Source organism: Passer domesticus, chromosome 1 (assembly GCF_036417665.1).
Source record: "Passer domesticus isolate bPasDom1 chromosome 1, bPasDom1.hap1, whole genome shotgun sequence".
In the NCBI taxonomy this organism is placed as follows: Eukaryota; Metazoa; Chordata; class Aves; order Passeriformes; family Passeridae; genus Passer; species Passer domesticus.
Genome location: NC_087474.1, coordinates 859,715 through 876,908, shown reverse-complemented (window position 1 = coordinate 876,908; position 17,194 = coordinate 859,715). Strand labels below are relative to the sequence as shown.

The window sequence follows — 17,194 nt, the reverse complement described above, 5'->3', positions numbered from 1 at the left end:
AAAAGGCTCTTTGCAGGCATGGGTAGGTGCCACAGATCTTTTTTGGGAATGGGTGCAGCTGAAGGGGACTCAGGGCTGCAAGTTGGCTGCTGGGGTGATTCTTTGCAGTTGTATCACTCTTCTCTGCTCAGCCTGACATTCCTAAAGCCTCCCAGCTCTGCTTTTCATCCAGTTGTGGCTGTGCTGGCCTCCAGCCCTCTCCCTACGTGAGCCTCCCCCTTCCACCATCCCTCCTCAAAGGCTGCTCTGAGCTGCTCCAGGGCTTCCTTCAGCTTCTCCTCCAGGGATTCACACAGGAGGGGCAGCTGGAGCAATTTTACCTTCACTGTTGTCAGTGTGGTGGCTTTGTGCAGCTCTGGTGGTCGGTGTGGTGTCAGTGGAGGGTTTGGGAGGTGGCTGAGGAGCTGAGGAGGAGCTGAGCTGCCTCTCCGGTGCTGCCTTCCACAGGGAAGTTGCAAAACCCCCCTCAGGCTTTTGGGCAAGTGCAGAGCAATTGCAGTGTAATTCCCAGGAATGTGGCAGGGCTGCTCTCCTGGGTGTCTGGAGCTGTGTGGCTGAGCTCTTGGGCAGAGTGTGCCTCTCCACAGCCTGAGAGCAGCAGGGGTTGCTGTGGAGTGCCCTGATAACACAGGCTGGTGCTTCAGTCTCCTCACCCTGAGCAGGGGGAAGGGGAACAGGGAACTGATGGAAAAGCTGAAGGTGAGAGTCTGGAAGGAGACTTTGCAGAGCTCCCAGTGCAGCTGAACTGAGAGCAAACGGGGCATCTGTGCCAAGGAAATGCTGGCAGGGTTGGCAGGCCCTGGCACAGGTGCCCAGAGCAGCTGTGGATCCCTGGCAGTGCCCAAGGACAGGGCTGGGAGCAGCCTGGGACAGTGGGAGGTGTCCCTGCCATGGCAGGGTGGCACTGGATGATCTTTAGGATTCCTCCAAGCCAAACCATCCTCTGATAGCATTCCATGGCACAGGTACCTGCACACACGTCTGTGTGTGTATTCAGACACGCTCAAACAGGAATTCTCCCCGGTTCTCTTGCATTTGGATGTTCCTTCTGCCTTGATCTTTGACACAGATCTCACTCCAGCTAATTACTTTTATTTTGCATAAGTGCAGAATGTTGACTTTATTTTTAAACTGCTTTTACTGAGTTGAAAATAATGGTAATCAGGGACATGTAATATTCATGTTAGCCACCACTGGAATTCCTCGAAGTCCTGAAGTACTGGTATTTATTTCTCTGTTCCCTTTGCTAATAACAGCCCTGGCCACAGTGGTCCCTTTGTGTGGAGACCTGGAACCTTCCATCACATCTGACAATGGTGGCATCAGTCCTCTCCAGGCACCTGTGCTGTGAGAGAGGGAAACTCATAGCTGAGACAGAGACAATACAAAGCAGCACACTCCATTTTCAGAAGGCTTCAAACCCTTATTTATTATTATTCATTATTATTATTTATTTATTTATTTATTATTTAATTAATTATTTATTTATTTATTATTACAGCTTGCATGCTTTTTATACATTCTTACAAAACTTACAAAAGTGAGTTTACACTTTCCTCATTGGTCATGAGAGACAAACAAAGTGCTCACAGGCAGTTGCAGGTTTCTCTTATTTTTCCTTCTTTCCATCTTGGTTTCTATGTCAACGACCTTGGTAGGAAATTCTTCCAGGGGTAAACATGGATCCTCTCTGGCTCACAGAAGTTGCTGTGAAACCTCTTCCACCATGAAATGTTCAGTGGAAGGTGGTGGGGTGTGCAGGGATTCCCCCCTGGAATCCTGGCTGTGTGGGGCTGTGCTCCAGCTCTCTGGAGGGGAATGCTGTGTGGGATGCACTGGCAGCAAGGGGGGAAGAGGCACTGGCTGCTGGCAGGTTTGGGCCTGTGCCAGGATCACCAGGGAGATCCATTCCTGTGTGGAATCCCAGCAAGGTTGGAGTGCCCCAGGTGCCTCAAGGAGCACACTGTGAAATGAGTTCTGGCTGTGTTTGAGCACTGCAGAGCTGAGAGGCTCGTGGGGCACCCACTGCTCCATCCTCACTGGGTAAGGCTGGGTTCCTTGGAGCACCCTCCTGCACCATCCTGGCCTTGTTCCAGCTCTCAATGTGCATTGTCCTTTGGGGGTTTGGCGTTGCCATGGTTCCTACAGCACTCTTGCAGCTCCAGTGCAGTTTTTATGGGTGCTGGGAGCTTTTCCTTCCTGCAGTGCCTGGATTGTGTGATGTTGCTGGGATGCACTCTGCAGTTTCACAGAATCTTTCACAGAATTAGACTCCCAACCTTTGACTGACACTCCCATATCAAGCAAACCACAGTTTAACTCAAGTAGATTTGAGTCATCCTGGTTGCTGTTGCCTCCCCTGGGTGCCCTTCTGGTCCTGCACTTCCCTTAAAGTCCCTGTACTTTAAAGTAAAAATGTTCCTTTTTTTTTTTGTTGACTCAAATACAGATAATTTTAGTATGAATGAATATCCACATTTAAAAAGAGCAGGTAGGAATTGCTTTAGCAAAGCTGGGAAATGCTGGTCTGGCAGCCTTCAGGCCACCTTCAGGAATGGCTTTGGAGCTGACACTGAGTAGGAGCTCCACATCCAGAGAGAGTAGCTTGTTTTACAACTTGCCTTTGGCTAGAGTGGGATTTCTGCCTGCTTATCCTTGGAGATTTCATCATTCCATGAAATTGAAGCTCTCCAAGCCACGAGGCAGGGAGAAAATAGAAGTTTCCTCAAATCTCCAGAAATTGAGAGAATTGTTTTAACATTCCCAGCAAGGCAGGAATGCTGGAGTTGTCTGCTGCCTGCTTCTGGTAATTCGTGTGGCATCTGAATAATTGATGATGGGGAAGGCTCAGCTCAATGGCTTTATCAGTGCTTTCCTGAGGGAAACGAGCTGATGAGAATGTTTCTGATCATGGAGCAGAAATCATCATTAAGGACTCGGATGCAGCAAATTGGGTTTATTTGCAGTACAAATAACAGCAAAAACAATGCTTGAAACAGAGAAATGGCTCAAAATCCCTAAGGAATGAAACCCTACAATTGATGGGCACCCTGAGGAGCCTCAGATTTCCCCGTGGTGGAAGACCCAGGTGGGAGAGGTTGTTCCTGACCCCAGGAGTGGAAGGAGGGAGATGCCAGATGTGGGGGAGGAAGTGGCTGGAGCAGACGCTGAGAGGAGGAAGCAATCAGGGCTGAAGTTCTGCCTCAGCTTTGGGGTCATGTTGAGACTTCATTAAACCCATCTGAAGTGAGAACTTAAAACTTCCTGTTTATTGTCTGGTGTGTGGCCATAAAGGGATTGTGGAAGTGACTGAGGTCTGCATGAAGCCTTCAGAGCTGTTTCATGGTCACAGTCCTGGAATCCCAGACTGGTTTGGGCTGGAAAGAACCTCAAGGATCATCCAGAGCCACCCCTGCCATGGCAGGGACACCTCCCACTGTCCCAGGCTGATCCAAGCCCTGTCCAGCCTGGCCTGGGGCACTGCCAGGGATCCAGGGGCAGCCACAGCTGCTCTGGGAATTCCATCCCAGCCAGGAATTCCCAATTCCCAATCTCCCATCCATCCCTGCCCTGTGGCAGTGGGAGCCATTCCCTGTGTCCTGTCCCTCCATCCTTGTCCCCAGTCCCTCTGCAGCTCTCCTGGAGCCCCTCCAGGCCCTGGCAGGGGGAATCTGGGATTCCTGAGTGTTGTCCTGTGTTGTCCTTGTGCTCCCTTGTGCAGGCAATAGTAGGAACTGTTTTCCCTTTACTTGTGCTTTTCTGGCTTTTCTGCAGCAGCCTGGAGGCTCCGGGGCTGACTGAATTTATTCTGAGAAATTAAAGTGAGCCAGAAGGCTCAGGGACTTTGTGCTGAGAAGGGAAACAGCTCTACAAGTGCTTTGTCTGTTTTAGGAGTCCAAGCTAAAAATCATCAAATGCCCCAGACCTGCTCTCTTTGTCCCCAAATCTGCCTCCTCTGGTCCTGCCCCATCTCTTGTCTCTCTCACAGGAGGGCAGCAGTCATTTAAACATATAAATAATAGCTGGAAAATCTCTTGCTGTATTTCTGGGTTGTCTAAAGGAAAAGGTGGCTCTGTGACTCTCCCTGAAATCCTCATTTGGTGGAAGTCTAAACGTGCACTAGAAATCAGGAATATTTGATGTGCTGCCTCCCTGTCTGCCCTCCCAGGAGCTCTGAGGAAGCTGCCAGCTCACTCTGGTCTCAGCAACACCTCCAAGCTGAAGTTTGGTTTGATTTTGCTGTGGAAGTATCTGGAATCTCCTCATGAATCCTGGTTTGATGATGCCATCAGGTGCTTGGGCTGGTCCAGCAGGTCTGGAGCATCCCAAAAACTGGAGACCTTCCCTCTGCCAGGGGTGGTACTGCACATCAGGGACTCCTTGGGGAGCTGATTCCTGAATAGAACTCTGGGATCCAGGTCACTCTTTCTGGGGCTGGTTTTTCCAGCAGTTAAGCTGAGTGTAATTTTGAGTGTTGGGAAGATTTTATTAAGGATCTCTCAGCCTCCATCTCTCTGCCTCTAAGAAGCTTCTGGTGATCTCTGGGATTTCCTGTGCCTCCAGAAACAGCCATAAAACAGAGCTCTTGCTGTGTTTCACTTTAAAACAATAAATTAGTGAATCCCATTGGTTTAGACTGTGCCAAAATATAAAAATTGCACAGATTGGGTCACAGATTTTTGTGCCCAGCCAGGGAATGTGAGGAACGTCGGCGGCCTGGGCGGCCGCTGCGTCCTCTCCTCTGGGAGGATGGATGCAGAAATCTTTCCATGGATTCCAGGGCTCTGGGAGGAGGATGACTCTGCAGATCTCTGCTCTCCTGTTTCCTCACGCCTCAGCAGCCACGGCTGAGTGCTCCCAACAGCTCAAGCTAAGAAAAGCAACCTGACTTACCCAGGAGAAATGGGAATTATGACCGAGCTGTCCCTGTTCCTCCCAGCCAGGCATTTTATTTGGGATGGAGTTAGGAGCTAATTTTAAAGGAGCTGATGGAATAATGGATGTGCTTCTCATAAATCTGGGTATCAGGGTCTCCTTTAAACCAGCAAAAAAAGGAAGTGTTCCTTCCCTGTTCCTCCTGGATGGGAGCAGGTTTCTCTTCCCTCTCTGGCAGGAAGGTGCTGGACCCAGCCTGGATGGAGCCTGGCAGGGCTCTGGGGCTGGAATGCTGTGTCACTGTCACTGCAGGGCTGTCAGTGAGGCCTCAGGTTTTAGCTTTTATATTTTCAGATCCTGTGCTGCTTTAGTGTGTGGGTCTGGCTTCACATCAGGGCATGGTGAGCTCTCTGCACAGAGCAGGGAGACAAAACAATTCCTGCTCCAGCTGGGCACCAAGGACAAATGATCCAAATCTCAGCCCAGGAGCACAAACCCCGTGGGCTGCAGAGAGAAAAACAAGCAGGATGGGACTGCAGGGGCTGCAGCTGGGATTGGACACTGAACTGCAATGTGCACATGGAGCAGAGCTGAGCCCAGGGAGAGACCCCAGCAGCGCTCGTGCATTTTGGGACCATTTGGGTTCATCTTGGGTGCATTTTGGGACCATTTGGGTTCATCTTGGGTGCATTTTGGGACCATTTGGGTTCATCCTGGGTGCATTTTGGGACCATTTGGGTTCATCTTGGGTGCATTTTGGGACCATTTGGGTTCATCCTGGGTGCATTTTGGGACCATTTGGGTTCATCCTGGGTGCAGCCCTGGCTGGGCTCTTGTGCTGCCCAAGGTGCATCCATTGAGGAGTTCCTTTGACTAAATCCCTGCTTTATTCTTTTGCTCTGTCCAGTCTCTGTTCTAGGTCAGCTGCACAAGGCATCATCAGGCACCTGGGTGTGCTCCTGTGGGAAAACCAAAACCAGCATTCCCTGTGCCAGGAGTGCCAGGGAGGTCAGGCAGTGCCCCACACTGAGTGTGATTGTGTTTGGACACTTCACAGGCTTTCAGGTTTGGGTTTTTGGGCAGCATCCCCGTGCCAGCTCTCCTCTTTCTCTGACTTCAGACAAGAACACAAAATCTGGGTCAGACTGATCATAACTTGAAATTCCAAGCCTGTGCGTGCCCGGAGGCAGGAACACAACAGAGCAGGCAGGGAAGCTGCAAAATGGAAGCACAAAGTTGAGGAAAGAAATTCTGCTCTTCCCTGGATGGGAAGCTGGAGGCTGTGGCTCAGGCAGGCTTTGGTTTCCTCCTTTTCCAGAGGGTGGTGGATCTGGGGAGGTGTTCCAGGGGCTCACTTGCAGTAAAACCTGGGTGAGGAAGTTGCTGAAGAGAAGTTCTTGATACCCTGAGAAGCTTTTGATGCTCCAGCATCCCTGGCAGTGCCCAAGGCCAGGCTGGACAGGGCTGGCAGCACCCTGGGACAGTGGAGGTGTCCCTGCCATGGCAGGGGTGGCACTGGAAGGGTTTAATGTCCTTCCCAACCCAAACCAGTCTGGGACACTTCCAGGGATGGGGCAGCTGGGACTAAAACCCAGTGAAGAGTTGGAACTCCTGGGAAGAAGACACCAGGATGGAGGGTAAGGGGTTAAAATAACCCTGCTGAATCATTCAGATTAGCTGAGGAGAGATGGATTTTATTTATCCCGACAAACAGGTTACTCACTGAGTAAGTACACAGAGATTCTGAGCTGGAGAAGAGCAGATGGAGCAAACCCTGGGTGTAACAGATCAGCTGTGCCTGGAACAGGAGAGATCTAAACAACCCTCCTGTGTAAAAATAACGTGTGAGTTGGAGGAGCAGGATGGGTTTGCTTTGGGGTGGTTTGAAGGTTTCCTGGAATGTGTGGCTGCAGGAAACCCCTTCTCCTTGCCATGCTGCAGCTGTCACTGTGGCAGGGCTGTTCCTGCTGCTTCCACACCTTTCCTTGGAGCAAACTCCTCCCTTTGCTCCAGCCAGGGAGGGCTGGGCTGTCCTTGGAGGCTGTCCTGGGTACAAACCTGGGGTCAGGTTGGTGTCACTGCTCCACTCCCTCTGCTGATTTAACAGCCACGAGGAGCTGGGCAGCTGAAGAATTATTGACAATTCCTGAGGCTGGAAAAGCCCTCCCAGCCCACAGAGTCCCATCCTCACCTTGTCCCCAGCCCAGAGCTCTGAGTGCCCCCTCCAGGTGTTCCTGGACCCCTCCAGGGATGGGCACTCCAAACCTCCCTGAGGTTCAGTGAATTCACTGAACAAAGAGCCTGACCACCCTTTCCAGGAAGGAATTTCAGTGCCTTCCTAAACCTTCAGAAATCTCAGTCACTCCTCAGCTGTTCTCTTTCATCCCAAGGTTAATGCCAGAATTCATCTTCCCTGTGCTCTGTTGATGTCTGATTTCCAGAGCTGTGGAGGCAGGAGATGGAGGTGCATCTTGCTGAGGATTCTTTAATGCTTCCCAGGCAGCTCTGTTCTACATGGATGGAAACTGGAAGTGGGGTGGGAAGCATCTGTCTCTGTAAGCTGCTCAACACGTGAATATGCTCCAGGATTTGCTCTGTACCCTTGGGCACAGTCCCTGCAATATCCTCATTTTCCTCCTGCCTTAGTTAGCAGACAGGCCCTGGGAATCTGGAATTTGGCTGCTGTAACACCAGAGAAGGAAAAGGAGCAATTCCCAGGGGTTGTGGCTGTCCTTGGAGCCCACCTGGGCTGAGGAGGGATCCCTGCAGTCTGTGCCAGGTGATTCTGTGTGTCTGGAACACCAGGGCTGTATGTAAATGGCTTTTCTTAGGTACACTGATTTATTTTCATGCCTTGTTTCTACACTCCCTATTTAGCTAAATATGGACAAGGAAATGTGCTGCTGATAAGGCTGCATAGCCTCATTCTTGTTTTTCCCCAGAATATAGATCACTCCAGTGTCCTGGTTCCTGTGTAGACTGAGCTAGCAGCACTGTCAGTGCCCCAAGCTCCCCAGTATTTTATGGCAGCTCTTCCACATCCAGGAAACAGGCACAGGATGGGGGAAACAGCTTCCAGCTGGGCCAAGGGAGGTTCAGGCTGCATATTGGGAAAATTCCTGCTCCAGAAAGTCTGCCCAGCCCTGGCACAGCTGCCCAGGGCATAGTGCAGTCCCCAGTGGTGAAGGGAATTAAAAACCCTGTGGATGTGGCACTTGGGGACATGGTCAGTGGTGGCCTTGGCAGTGCTGGGCTGGATGGATTCAGGACTTTCCCAGCCTCAGTCACTCTGTGCTCGTGATGCAGCTCGTTGGGAAATGTAAACATTGTTTTTCCTTCTGATGCTAAATGACATTTTCAGAAGATGATTAAATGTTCATCGCTGCACATGGAGGCTCAGTGACCTAAAGCCATCAGTTCACTTGTGAGCTTAAAACAAAGGAGGATGTGCCTGAAAAATTAGCTCTGTCTGAGCCCCATTGTTCCTTGAAGGAGCCTGGTCAGTGCAGGGATTAAACTTCTGGAAGTGCCTTCCCTGGCTGGTGCTCCCTGCTGGGTGATGCAGCCAGTTGTGTGCACATCTGGATGATGGTTGTCTTAAAATAGTCAGGAACTCTGAAAGAAACCTTTCTGGTAAGCCTCTTTCATTTAAATATAATTGTGGTTTTTTTTTAACTGACCATAATTCATTCAGCTGTGACCCTGCACGGGGGGTGAAGAGCTCCAAACTTTTCACCTCTGGATTTCCAAGCTGTGATTCAGGGCCTTTATCTGAACCACCCAGAACTGCAGTTGCTGCCTGAAGTGTGGTCTGCCTGCAAGCCTGACCTTTCATTGTTCAAAGAATGAAAAAGAAGAGCTTGAACTGAATTCTTTTCCATACCAGACTTGCCAGGAAGGACAGAAACACCACTATCAGTGGGACCCCATTGTTCCCAAGGAATGTGAGGCTGGAGCCTGTAGGTATGTGGTGGCCCTGCAGTGCTGACACAGAATTTCCTGGAGTTCAAGGAGTAGGAGCCTTTGTTTTTTGGGAACAAGAGGATCTGTGTTCTGCCTCCCCATGGAAGGCAGCAGGCCTGGGCTGCTGCTCAGTGGCCACTTGGGCCACCCCTCCTGAGCCAGCACAACAAGTGTCCCTTGTGTTCCTGTGGCTGCAGCTCTGTGTCAGCAGGAGAGGCTGGAGCTGGGCTGGGAGAGCTGGGAATGTTCACCTGGACCAGGGGAAATGCAGGGAGAGCTCAGAGCCCCTTCAGACAGCTGGAGAGGGACAGGGACAAAGCCTTTCTGTACATTCCAGCAGCTTTGCTTGGCTCTTGCTCCCAAGGATGGCTTCAAAAGGCTGAAAAGTGAAAAAGTAAAGAATTGGTGATGGGTGTGTGTTGTGCCAACCTGAAGGCTGCAGGTGAGTCAGTGCAGGTGCATTTTTTCAGCTTGGTGCCAGGAATAAATTGAACACAGAGATGCAAATCAGGGAGGGATAACTGGTGATTACTTCTCCTCTGTTTCCAGTTCATAGCTGTGGATATAATGCCTACGTGTGCACTTTGCTGCATTTTTTTCATGTGAACATTATTAAAACGTCACTTTCCCTCCCAAATCCCAGGGCTGGAGGGGGTTTGCTGGGATTAGCAAGGTTTGCTGAGGACAGGGATGTGCTGCAGGACCCTCTGGGAGGGATCAGGAGCAGCACTGAAGTATACATCAGAGATTATGTAAACTCCTAATCTCCATAGAGGAGGCTGGGTGGAGTCAAGCCCAGCACTAAATTCCCTTGCGTCATTTGTGTTTGTGCTGCTGAGGGGTGTCATTAGCTCCAGATCTGGGGCAGCCAATGTCACACCATGGCTGCCCTGCCCAGGTGCTGGCTGGTATTTTTAACCTTTTCTATTCAAGGTTTTGGTAAAATACCCCCATGAAATGTCACATCCACGAGCTAAACCTGCTTTAGATGATCCCAGTTTATTTCTGATCCATTCAGGGGGTTTAGAAACATCTGGGAATCACTGAGCACTGCTCAGATATTTGATGTGCAGGCACAGGGGACATATCTGATATCTGATGGAACTCTCTCTATCTCCCTGCCTGGGTTCCAGGCCAATGTCACACCATGGCTGCCCTGCCCAGGTGCTGGGTGTTACTTTTTACATTTTCTATTCAAGGTTTTGGTAAAATACCCCATGAAATGTCACATCCATGAGCTAAACCTGCTTTAGATGATCCCAGTTTATTTCTGATCCGTTGGGAGAGGAGGTTTAGAACCATCTGGGAATCACTGAGCACTGCTCAGACGTTTGGTGTGAAGGCACAGGGGACAGGGAGGGGTTTAGAACCATCTGGGAATCACTGAGCACTGCTCTAATGTTTGGTGTATAGGAACAGGGGACATGGAGGGGTTTAGAAACATCCTGGAGTCACTGAGCACTGCTCAAATGTTTGGTGTTACAGGCACAGGGGATGTGCAGTGGGCAGAGATCTCTGATGGAACTCTCAGATCTCTGATGGAACTCTCTGTGTCTCCCTGCCTGGGTTCCAAGGCAATGTCACACCATGGCTGCCCTGCCCAGGTGCTGGGGGTTATTTTTTACCTTTTCTTATTCAAGTTTCTGATAAAAGACCCCATGAAATGTCACATTCATGAGCTAAACCTGCTTTAGATGATCCCAGTTTATATCTGATCCATTGAGGGGGTTTAGAACCATCTGGGAATCACTGAGCACTGCTCAAACGTTTGGTGTATAGGAACAGGGGACATGGAGGGGTTTAGAAACATCCTGGAATCACTGAGCACTGCTCAAACGTTAGGTGTATAGGAACAGGGGACATGGAGGGGTTTAGAAACATCCTGGAGTCACTGAGCACTGCTCAAACGTTTGGTGTACAAGCACAGGGGATGTGCAGTGGGCAGAGATGTCTGATGGAAATCTCTCAGATCTCTGATGGAACTCTCTGTGTCTCCCTGCCTGGGTTCCAAGGCAATGTCACACCATGGCTGCCCTGCCCAGGTGCTGGGGGTTATTTTTTACCTTTTCTTATTCAAGTTTCTGATAAAAGACCCCGTGAAATGTCACATCCATGAGCTAAACCTGCTTTAGATGATCCCAGTTTATTTCTGATCCGTTGAGGGGGTCTAGAACCATCTGGGAATCACTGAGCATTGCAAAAACGTTTGGTGTGAAGGCACAGGGGACATGGAGGGGTTTAGAACCATCCTGGAATCACTGAGCACTGCTCAAACGTTTGGTGTGCAGGCACAGGGGATGTGCAGTGGGACAGAGATGTCTGATGGAACTCTCTCAGATCTGTCTCCCTGCCTGAGTTCCAAGGCAATGTCACACCATGGCTGCCCTGCCCAGGTGCTGGGGGTTACTTTTTTCCTTTTTTATTCGAGGTTCTGATAGAAGATCCCATGAAATGTCACATTCATGAGCTAAACCTGCTTTAGATGATCCCAGTTTATTTCTGATCCGTTGGGAGGGGAGGTTTAGAACCATCTGGGAACCACTGAGCACTGCATAAACATTTGGTGTGCAGGCACAGGGGACATGGAGGGGTTTAGAACCATCTGGGAATCACTGAGCACTGCTCAAATGTTTGGTGTGCAAGCACAGGGGATGTGCAGTGGGACAGAGATCTCTGATGGAACTTTCTCTGTCTCCCTGTCTGGATTCCAGGGCAATGTCACACCATGGCTGCTCTGCCCAGGTGCTGGGTGTTACTTTTTTCCTTTTTTATTCGAGGTTCTAATAGAAGACCCCATGAAATGTCACATTCATGAGCTAAACCTGCTTTAGATGATCCCAGTTTATTTCTGATCCGCTGGGGGGGGAGGTTTAGAACCATCTGGGAATCACTGAGCACTGCACAAGCACAGGGAGGGACATGGGGGGTTTAGAACCATCCTGGAACCACTGAGCGCTGCTCAGACATTTGGTGTACAGGCCCAGGGGAGATGGGGGGGTCTAGAACCATCCTGGAACCACTGAGCACTGCTCAGACATTTGGTGTACAGGCCAGGGGACGTGCCTGGTGTCTGATGGAGCCCTCTGTGTCTCCCTGGCGGGCTGCAGGTGCTCAGGCATGGCTGACCTGGACCACTCCCTGAGCCTGGCCGACGCTCTGACGGAGCCGCCGCCCGACGTGGAGCCCGAGGTGAAGAGGGACTTCATCGCCACGCTGGAGGCTGAGAAGTTTGATGACGTGGTGGGGGAGACTGTGGACAAGACAGACTACGTGCCCCTGCTGGATGATGAGGACGAGGCCAGGCCTGGCAGCCAGGAGCCCAAGAGCAAAGGCCACGTGGACGGGATTGCCGTGGAAAGTAAGTGTCCCAATGTCCCCAAAACTGGCACTGCCACAGCTGGAGTGCTCGCTGTGACACTGCTGGCCTCAGTCTGACACACATTTCAAAAGCCAGGACTGAGGGCAAGCCCTGTTTGTTGTGTGAAACAGCCCCTCCCTGCAGGGCCACAGGACAGGCTGTGCTTTACATTCATACTGGGGTTGGGGGCTCCTGGGGCTCTCAGAGGGAGCACTGAGCAAATTCTGTGGTGCCATGCTCCACAAAGTGTGTCCCAAAATAACAGAGCTGTGCAAGGTGCCAGCACTCTGGGGGATGGCAGATCTGAGCAGGAAAGGTGGATGATGAACTGGAAGATGGGAATCTTCATCATCTCCCAGATGTTAACAGCTCAACCCCATGGTTCTGACCCAAGGCTTTATTTACTTGGATTTATTTTGGCTCTGCTGGTTGTGTGCATGGTACCAAAACTGCTGCTGCTGAACACTTTCCAGCCCAGCTGATATTTAGAATTATGGAATCATTAAAGTTGGAAAAGATCTTGGAGATCTTCAAACCCAGCAGCTCCCCCAGCACTGCCAAGGCCACCCCTAACCCATGTCCCCAAGTGCCACATCCACATGGATGTCACATCCCTCCAGCAATGGGGACTCCAGCACTGCCCTGGCAGCTGTGCCAGGGCTGGACAGACTTTTCCAGGGAGGAATATTCCCAGTTTCCACCCTGAGCCTGCCCTGGCCCAGCCTGAGGCCGTTCCCTCTCCTCCTGTCCCTGTTCCCTGGGATAAGATCCCAAATCCCCCCGGCTGTCCCCTCCTGTCAGGAGCTGTGCAGTGCCCCAAGGTGCCCCCTGAGCCTCCTTTTCTCCAGGCTCAGCCCCTTTCCCAGGAGTTCCAGCCCCTTCCCAGCTCTGTTCCCTTCCCTGGACACCCTCCAGCCCCTCAGGGTCTGTCCTGGACCTGGGCACCCCAGAGCTGCCCCAGGAGTCTGAGGTGGAGCATCACCAGTTTATTCATGTTAAGAACTTTATCAAAAATTCTGTAGGAAAAGGAGAGTTTTAAACAGATGCTTCCCTGTGTGAAAGGGAAAAGAGTGAGATCTGGGGGTCATGCAATGAGTTTCTTTCCCAGTGAACAATTTAAAGTTTTGCTCCTTTGCTTGTGTGCTGTTCCCTCCCTGCCCAGGTGGGAATTGTCACTGGGACCAGGACTGCCTTAATAATTTTGTTTGTTTTGTGGCCTTGATCTGTGCTGTGTAGAAGAGGAAAACCTTTGGTAACCTGATGACTTCCTTCAGAAGAAGGTTTCTTTTTTTTTTTTACTTTAATGCTGCTGCTCATCAGTGTTGAGGAAGGTGGGATGTGATTGCTCAGAATAAACAGAACCTCCAGGACCATGGCATGGGGAATTCTGCTCTGTTCAAGGCATTTATTTGCTTTGATTAGAAGTGCTTTGGGTGCCTTGTAATACAGAAAATGTAATAACCTTGAATTTTCCATGCTGACAGAGTTATTAAATGGCACCAGAGGAGCAGGAGGGATGGGAATGGGCAAAGGGATTATTATAAAACTTGGAACGTGTCTATTATTTATTTCATTTCTATTTATGTATGCAGAAACAGAGAAACACGAGGACTTGTTAACACCTTGTATGTGATTTGAGGATATTTTAAATCAGTCCCTTTTTGTGGAAAATCCTAAACCATCTCAGCACCAGGATTTCTCAGTGCTGAAATCATTACACAGTATTGGTGTAAAACACAAGGCCCTTGTGTCCTGCCAGCTGTGTATCCCTGGACACTGCTATTGATACCTGGGGTTTTACTTTTCTGGTTTTTAGGGCATCACTATCCCAGCTCATTATTCCACATGACTCCAGCACCTTGGGCTGAGGGTAACGAGGCCTTTTGGCTTTGCTCAGGAATTAAAACTCTGTGATAGAGAAAGGTTGGATCCTGTGGGCAGAGCTCAGGCACAAATACTGGGGGGGGAAGAAGAGAATTCCAGGAGGAATTCCTTCATGGAAAGGGTTATTAAATATTGGCATGGGCTGCCCAGGGAGGTTGGGAGTGCCCATCCCTGGAGGTGTCCCAGGGAGGGCTGGAGGTGGCACTGAGAGCTCTGGGCTGGGGACAAGGTGGGCATGGGGCACAGCTGGGACTCAGTGGGCTGGGAGGGATTTTCCAACCTCAGTAACTCAGGGATTCTGGGGTCTCCTGGCTGTTCCAGCCCCTCCTGTCTCCTCTCTGCACTCCCCATCACGGGGCTGCTTGAGCACAACTCATTTCCTCCTCCGTGGCAAGGAGGGGATGCAGTTTCTCACTCTTGCTTTGGAGATTGGTTTTTCCCTTTTTTGGGAGAGCTGGAGAGCAGTCAGGAGCATGATCTCAATCTTTGGCAAGAGGCAAACGAGACCCTGGTGAGGAGATGGAGAAGTTGCCCTGGGTGGAGCTGTTCAGCTCTCCCACCTTGGACCAGCAGGGAAGGACTGAAGAAGCCTAAAAAGGGTCAGTTACCACAGACCAGGCTCAGGGTTTGGTCCTGGAAAGTCTTAATTTCTCTTATTGTTTTTCCCTGAGCTGCTGAGGATACCCTGGCTGCTGAGAATTTTAGATTTTCTGTGTTGAAAGGCACAGACCCTCAGGAGAACACTGCATTTGACCTGAGGCCGTGGAGAAGGCTCCCAAAATGGAATGACAGAACTGGGATTGTGGATGTAGAATTGGAATAGAAGTGTGTGATAACAGCACTTCAGGGAAAAACAGATACCTCTTTCTTCCATGAAATGTATTTAAGATTTGTAACTGTTTAAAAAGATAGTAAAGTGAATGAGCTTCATTTGTTGAGGCTCCAGAATAAATAATAAATGAGCTCTGGGTGAGATTTACAGGGTCCTAAGGGGGTCTTGGTGCTGCAGTTCCATGTCTGAGTGTAACACCAAGTTTTTGGGCAGTAGCAGAGAGAGTTCCATGTCCCTGGCTCCAGACAGCCTGGCTTCCCTGAGGGAGAGGAGCAGCCTGCAGAGCTCAGGCTTGCAGCCTCCACTTGTTCATTTATTTATGTTAAAAGGCACAAATGTGTTCTGACATCACGGTCTGTGCTCCTGAGATTGTCTTTCCCCAGTCAGAAGAGGTTTAATCCTCCATCCTGTCAGGCTTTAGCTGCTCCAGCCCTGCTCCAGGGTTTTCTTTTACTTTTTTCCTAAACCCAGGAGCCAGATGAGGCGAGTTTAATGTTGAGCTGGGCCCCAGCCTGGCTGGGTGAGTACAGAGGGCTGGAGAAGAGCAGGGACCTGTGATGAGCAGTCATTTGGTCACCTACAAATCTGTCCTAGAACAAAGCTTTAATAATAGTTTACTCCCAAAATACCAGGGAGGAATGGGTTTACTCTTCCTCTCACCTGGCTGGATGTGGTAATTTGGCAAATTCTGGGATAATCCCCTTATGACCTTACATAAAAGCAAGGGCTGTGTGCTGCCTGCTTTCCTGAGCAGTTCCAAGGCTCTCAGGATCCTCTGGAGCTCCCAGGAAAGTCCTGGAGGCTGCAGCAGCACTTTCCTTCAGGTGCTGATGTGGTGGGGTGATGGAAGGGATTTCAGGTGGGAGCACATTCCAAGGGAAAGGAAAACACTGGGGTTTAATAATTTACAGCAGAGCCCCTGGGGAGTGTTACAGTCAAGGTGAGGAGCAGGATTGTCTCTGCAGTGATGGTTTCTGGTGGGGAATTGTGTTTCTGGTGAGGAACTGAGCACAGACCAAAGTCCCAGTCCCTGTGCTGGGACGTGGCCTCGTGCTCAGTCCCTGTGTTCTGCATTCTTGCACTGCCCACAGACTCCTTGGTGAGTTTTAACCTTGAACACAGGAATTTTTGGAGGGGGTTGTCCTGATCTGGGCTGGGATGGAGTTGATTTTCTCCACTGGCTGGGGCAGTGCTGTGTTTGGAGGTGGGTGTGGGAATGGTGTTGATAACACACGGGTGGTTTGGTTGTTCCTGAGCCCTGCCTGCTCTGGGTAAAGGAGTTTTTCATTTGCCAGGCTCAGCCAGGGAGCAGGTGCCAGGAAGGTGGGGGGCACGTCCAGGAGAGCTGATCCCACCTGGCCAGAGGGAAATCCCACAGCACAGAACATCCTGCCCAGTATGAACTGGGAGAGATGGCCAGGAGCTGCTGGGGACAGGCTGGGCCTTGGTCAGGGCCTGGTGACCCGGGGGATTGGGCACCACTGGTTCCTCTTGGGTTTTATCCACAGAACCAGGGAATTCCTGAGGTTGGAAAAGCCCTCAGAGACTGTAGAGTCCAACCATCCCCAGCACTGCCAAGGCCCTCACTGACCTTGTCCCCAAGTGCCACATCCACAGGGATGTTAAATCCCTGCAGGGATGGGGAGTGCACTATGCCCTGGGCAGCTGGGCCACATCTGGATAGACTTTTCCAGGGAGGAATATTCCCAATTTCCACCCTGAGCCTGCCCTGGCCCAGCCTGAGGCCGTTCCCTCTCCTCCTGTCCCTGTTCCCTGGGATAAGATCCCAAATCCCCCCTGGCTGTCCCCTCCTGGCAGGAGCTGTGCAGAGCCACAAGGTGCCCCCTGAGCCTCCTTTTCTCCAGGCTGAGCAATTCCCCTCTCTCTTTTCGCTATTACAATTCTATTATTTTATTTCATGTATTAAGCTGTCCTTCAGCCCCTCCCCAGGGGCTGGGGGCGCTCCGTGGGCCCCATTCCCATGGGATTGAGCCCTGCAGGACTCAAACCCTCCTGCCAGGAGGGATGGGCTTGCTTTGATTGAATCAGTCCCAGCAGTGGCTCTGGGACCAGGGTGTCACCACGAGGTGGCTCTGCTGGCACTGCTGCCCTGTCCCACAGCTGCAGAGCTGAAACCCCAGGCCAGACCTCGGCTCCTTTTGCTTTTCCCTCCCTTCCCACCTGAGGAATACGTGCCTTTGTTCCAGCAGGATTTGCTTTAGCCAAAGGCAGTTCAGACTCTTGGTCAGGTGTGAAAGGGGAGATGGAGAATGTTCCACACA

At 50.9% G+C, this 17,194-nt stretch overlaps 1 protein-coding gene across 6 annotated transcripts in view; it reads left to right on the top strand.

Moving 5' to 3' along the window:
- MAP4 (microtubule associated protein 4) overlaps positions 1-17,194 on the top strand; it is a 148,400-nt gene that overhangs the window by 36,555 nt on the left and 94,651 nt on the right. For all 6 annotated transcript variants that reach the window (XM_064410579.1, XM_064410414.1, XM_064410645.1 and 3 more), the window contains exon 3: positions 11,946-12,196. In XM_064410579.1, the coding sequence (XP_064266649.1) occupies positions 11,956-12,196 (241 nt within the window). In that variant the 5' untranslated portion in view covers positions 11,946-11,955. The remainder of the gene's footprint in view (positions 1-11,945; positions 12,197-17,194) is intronic.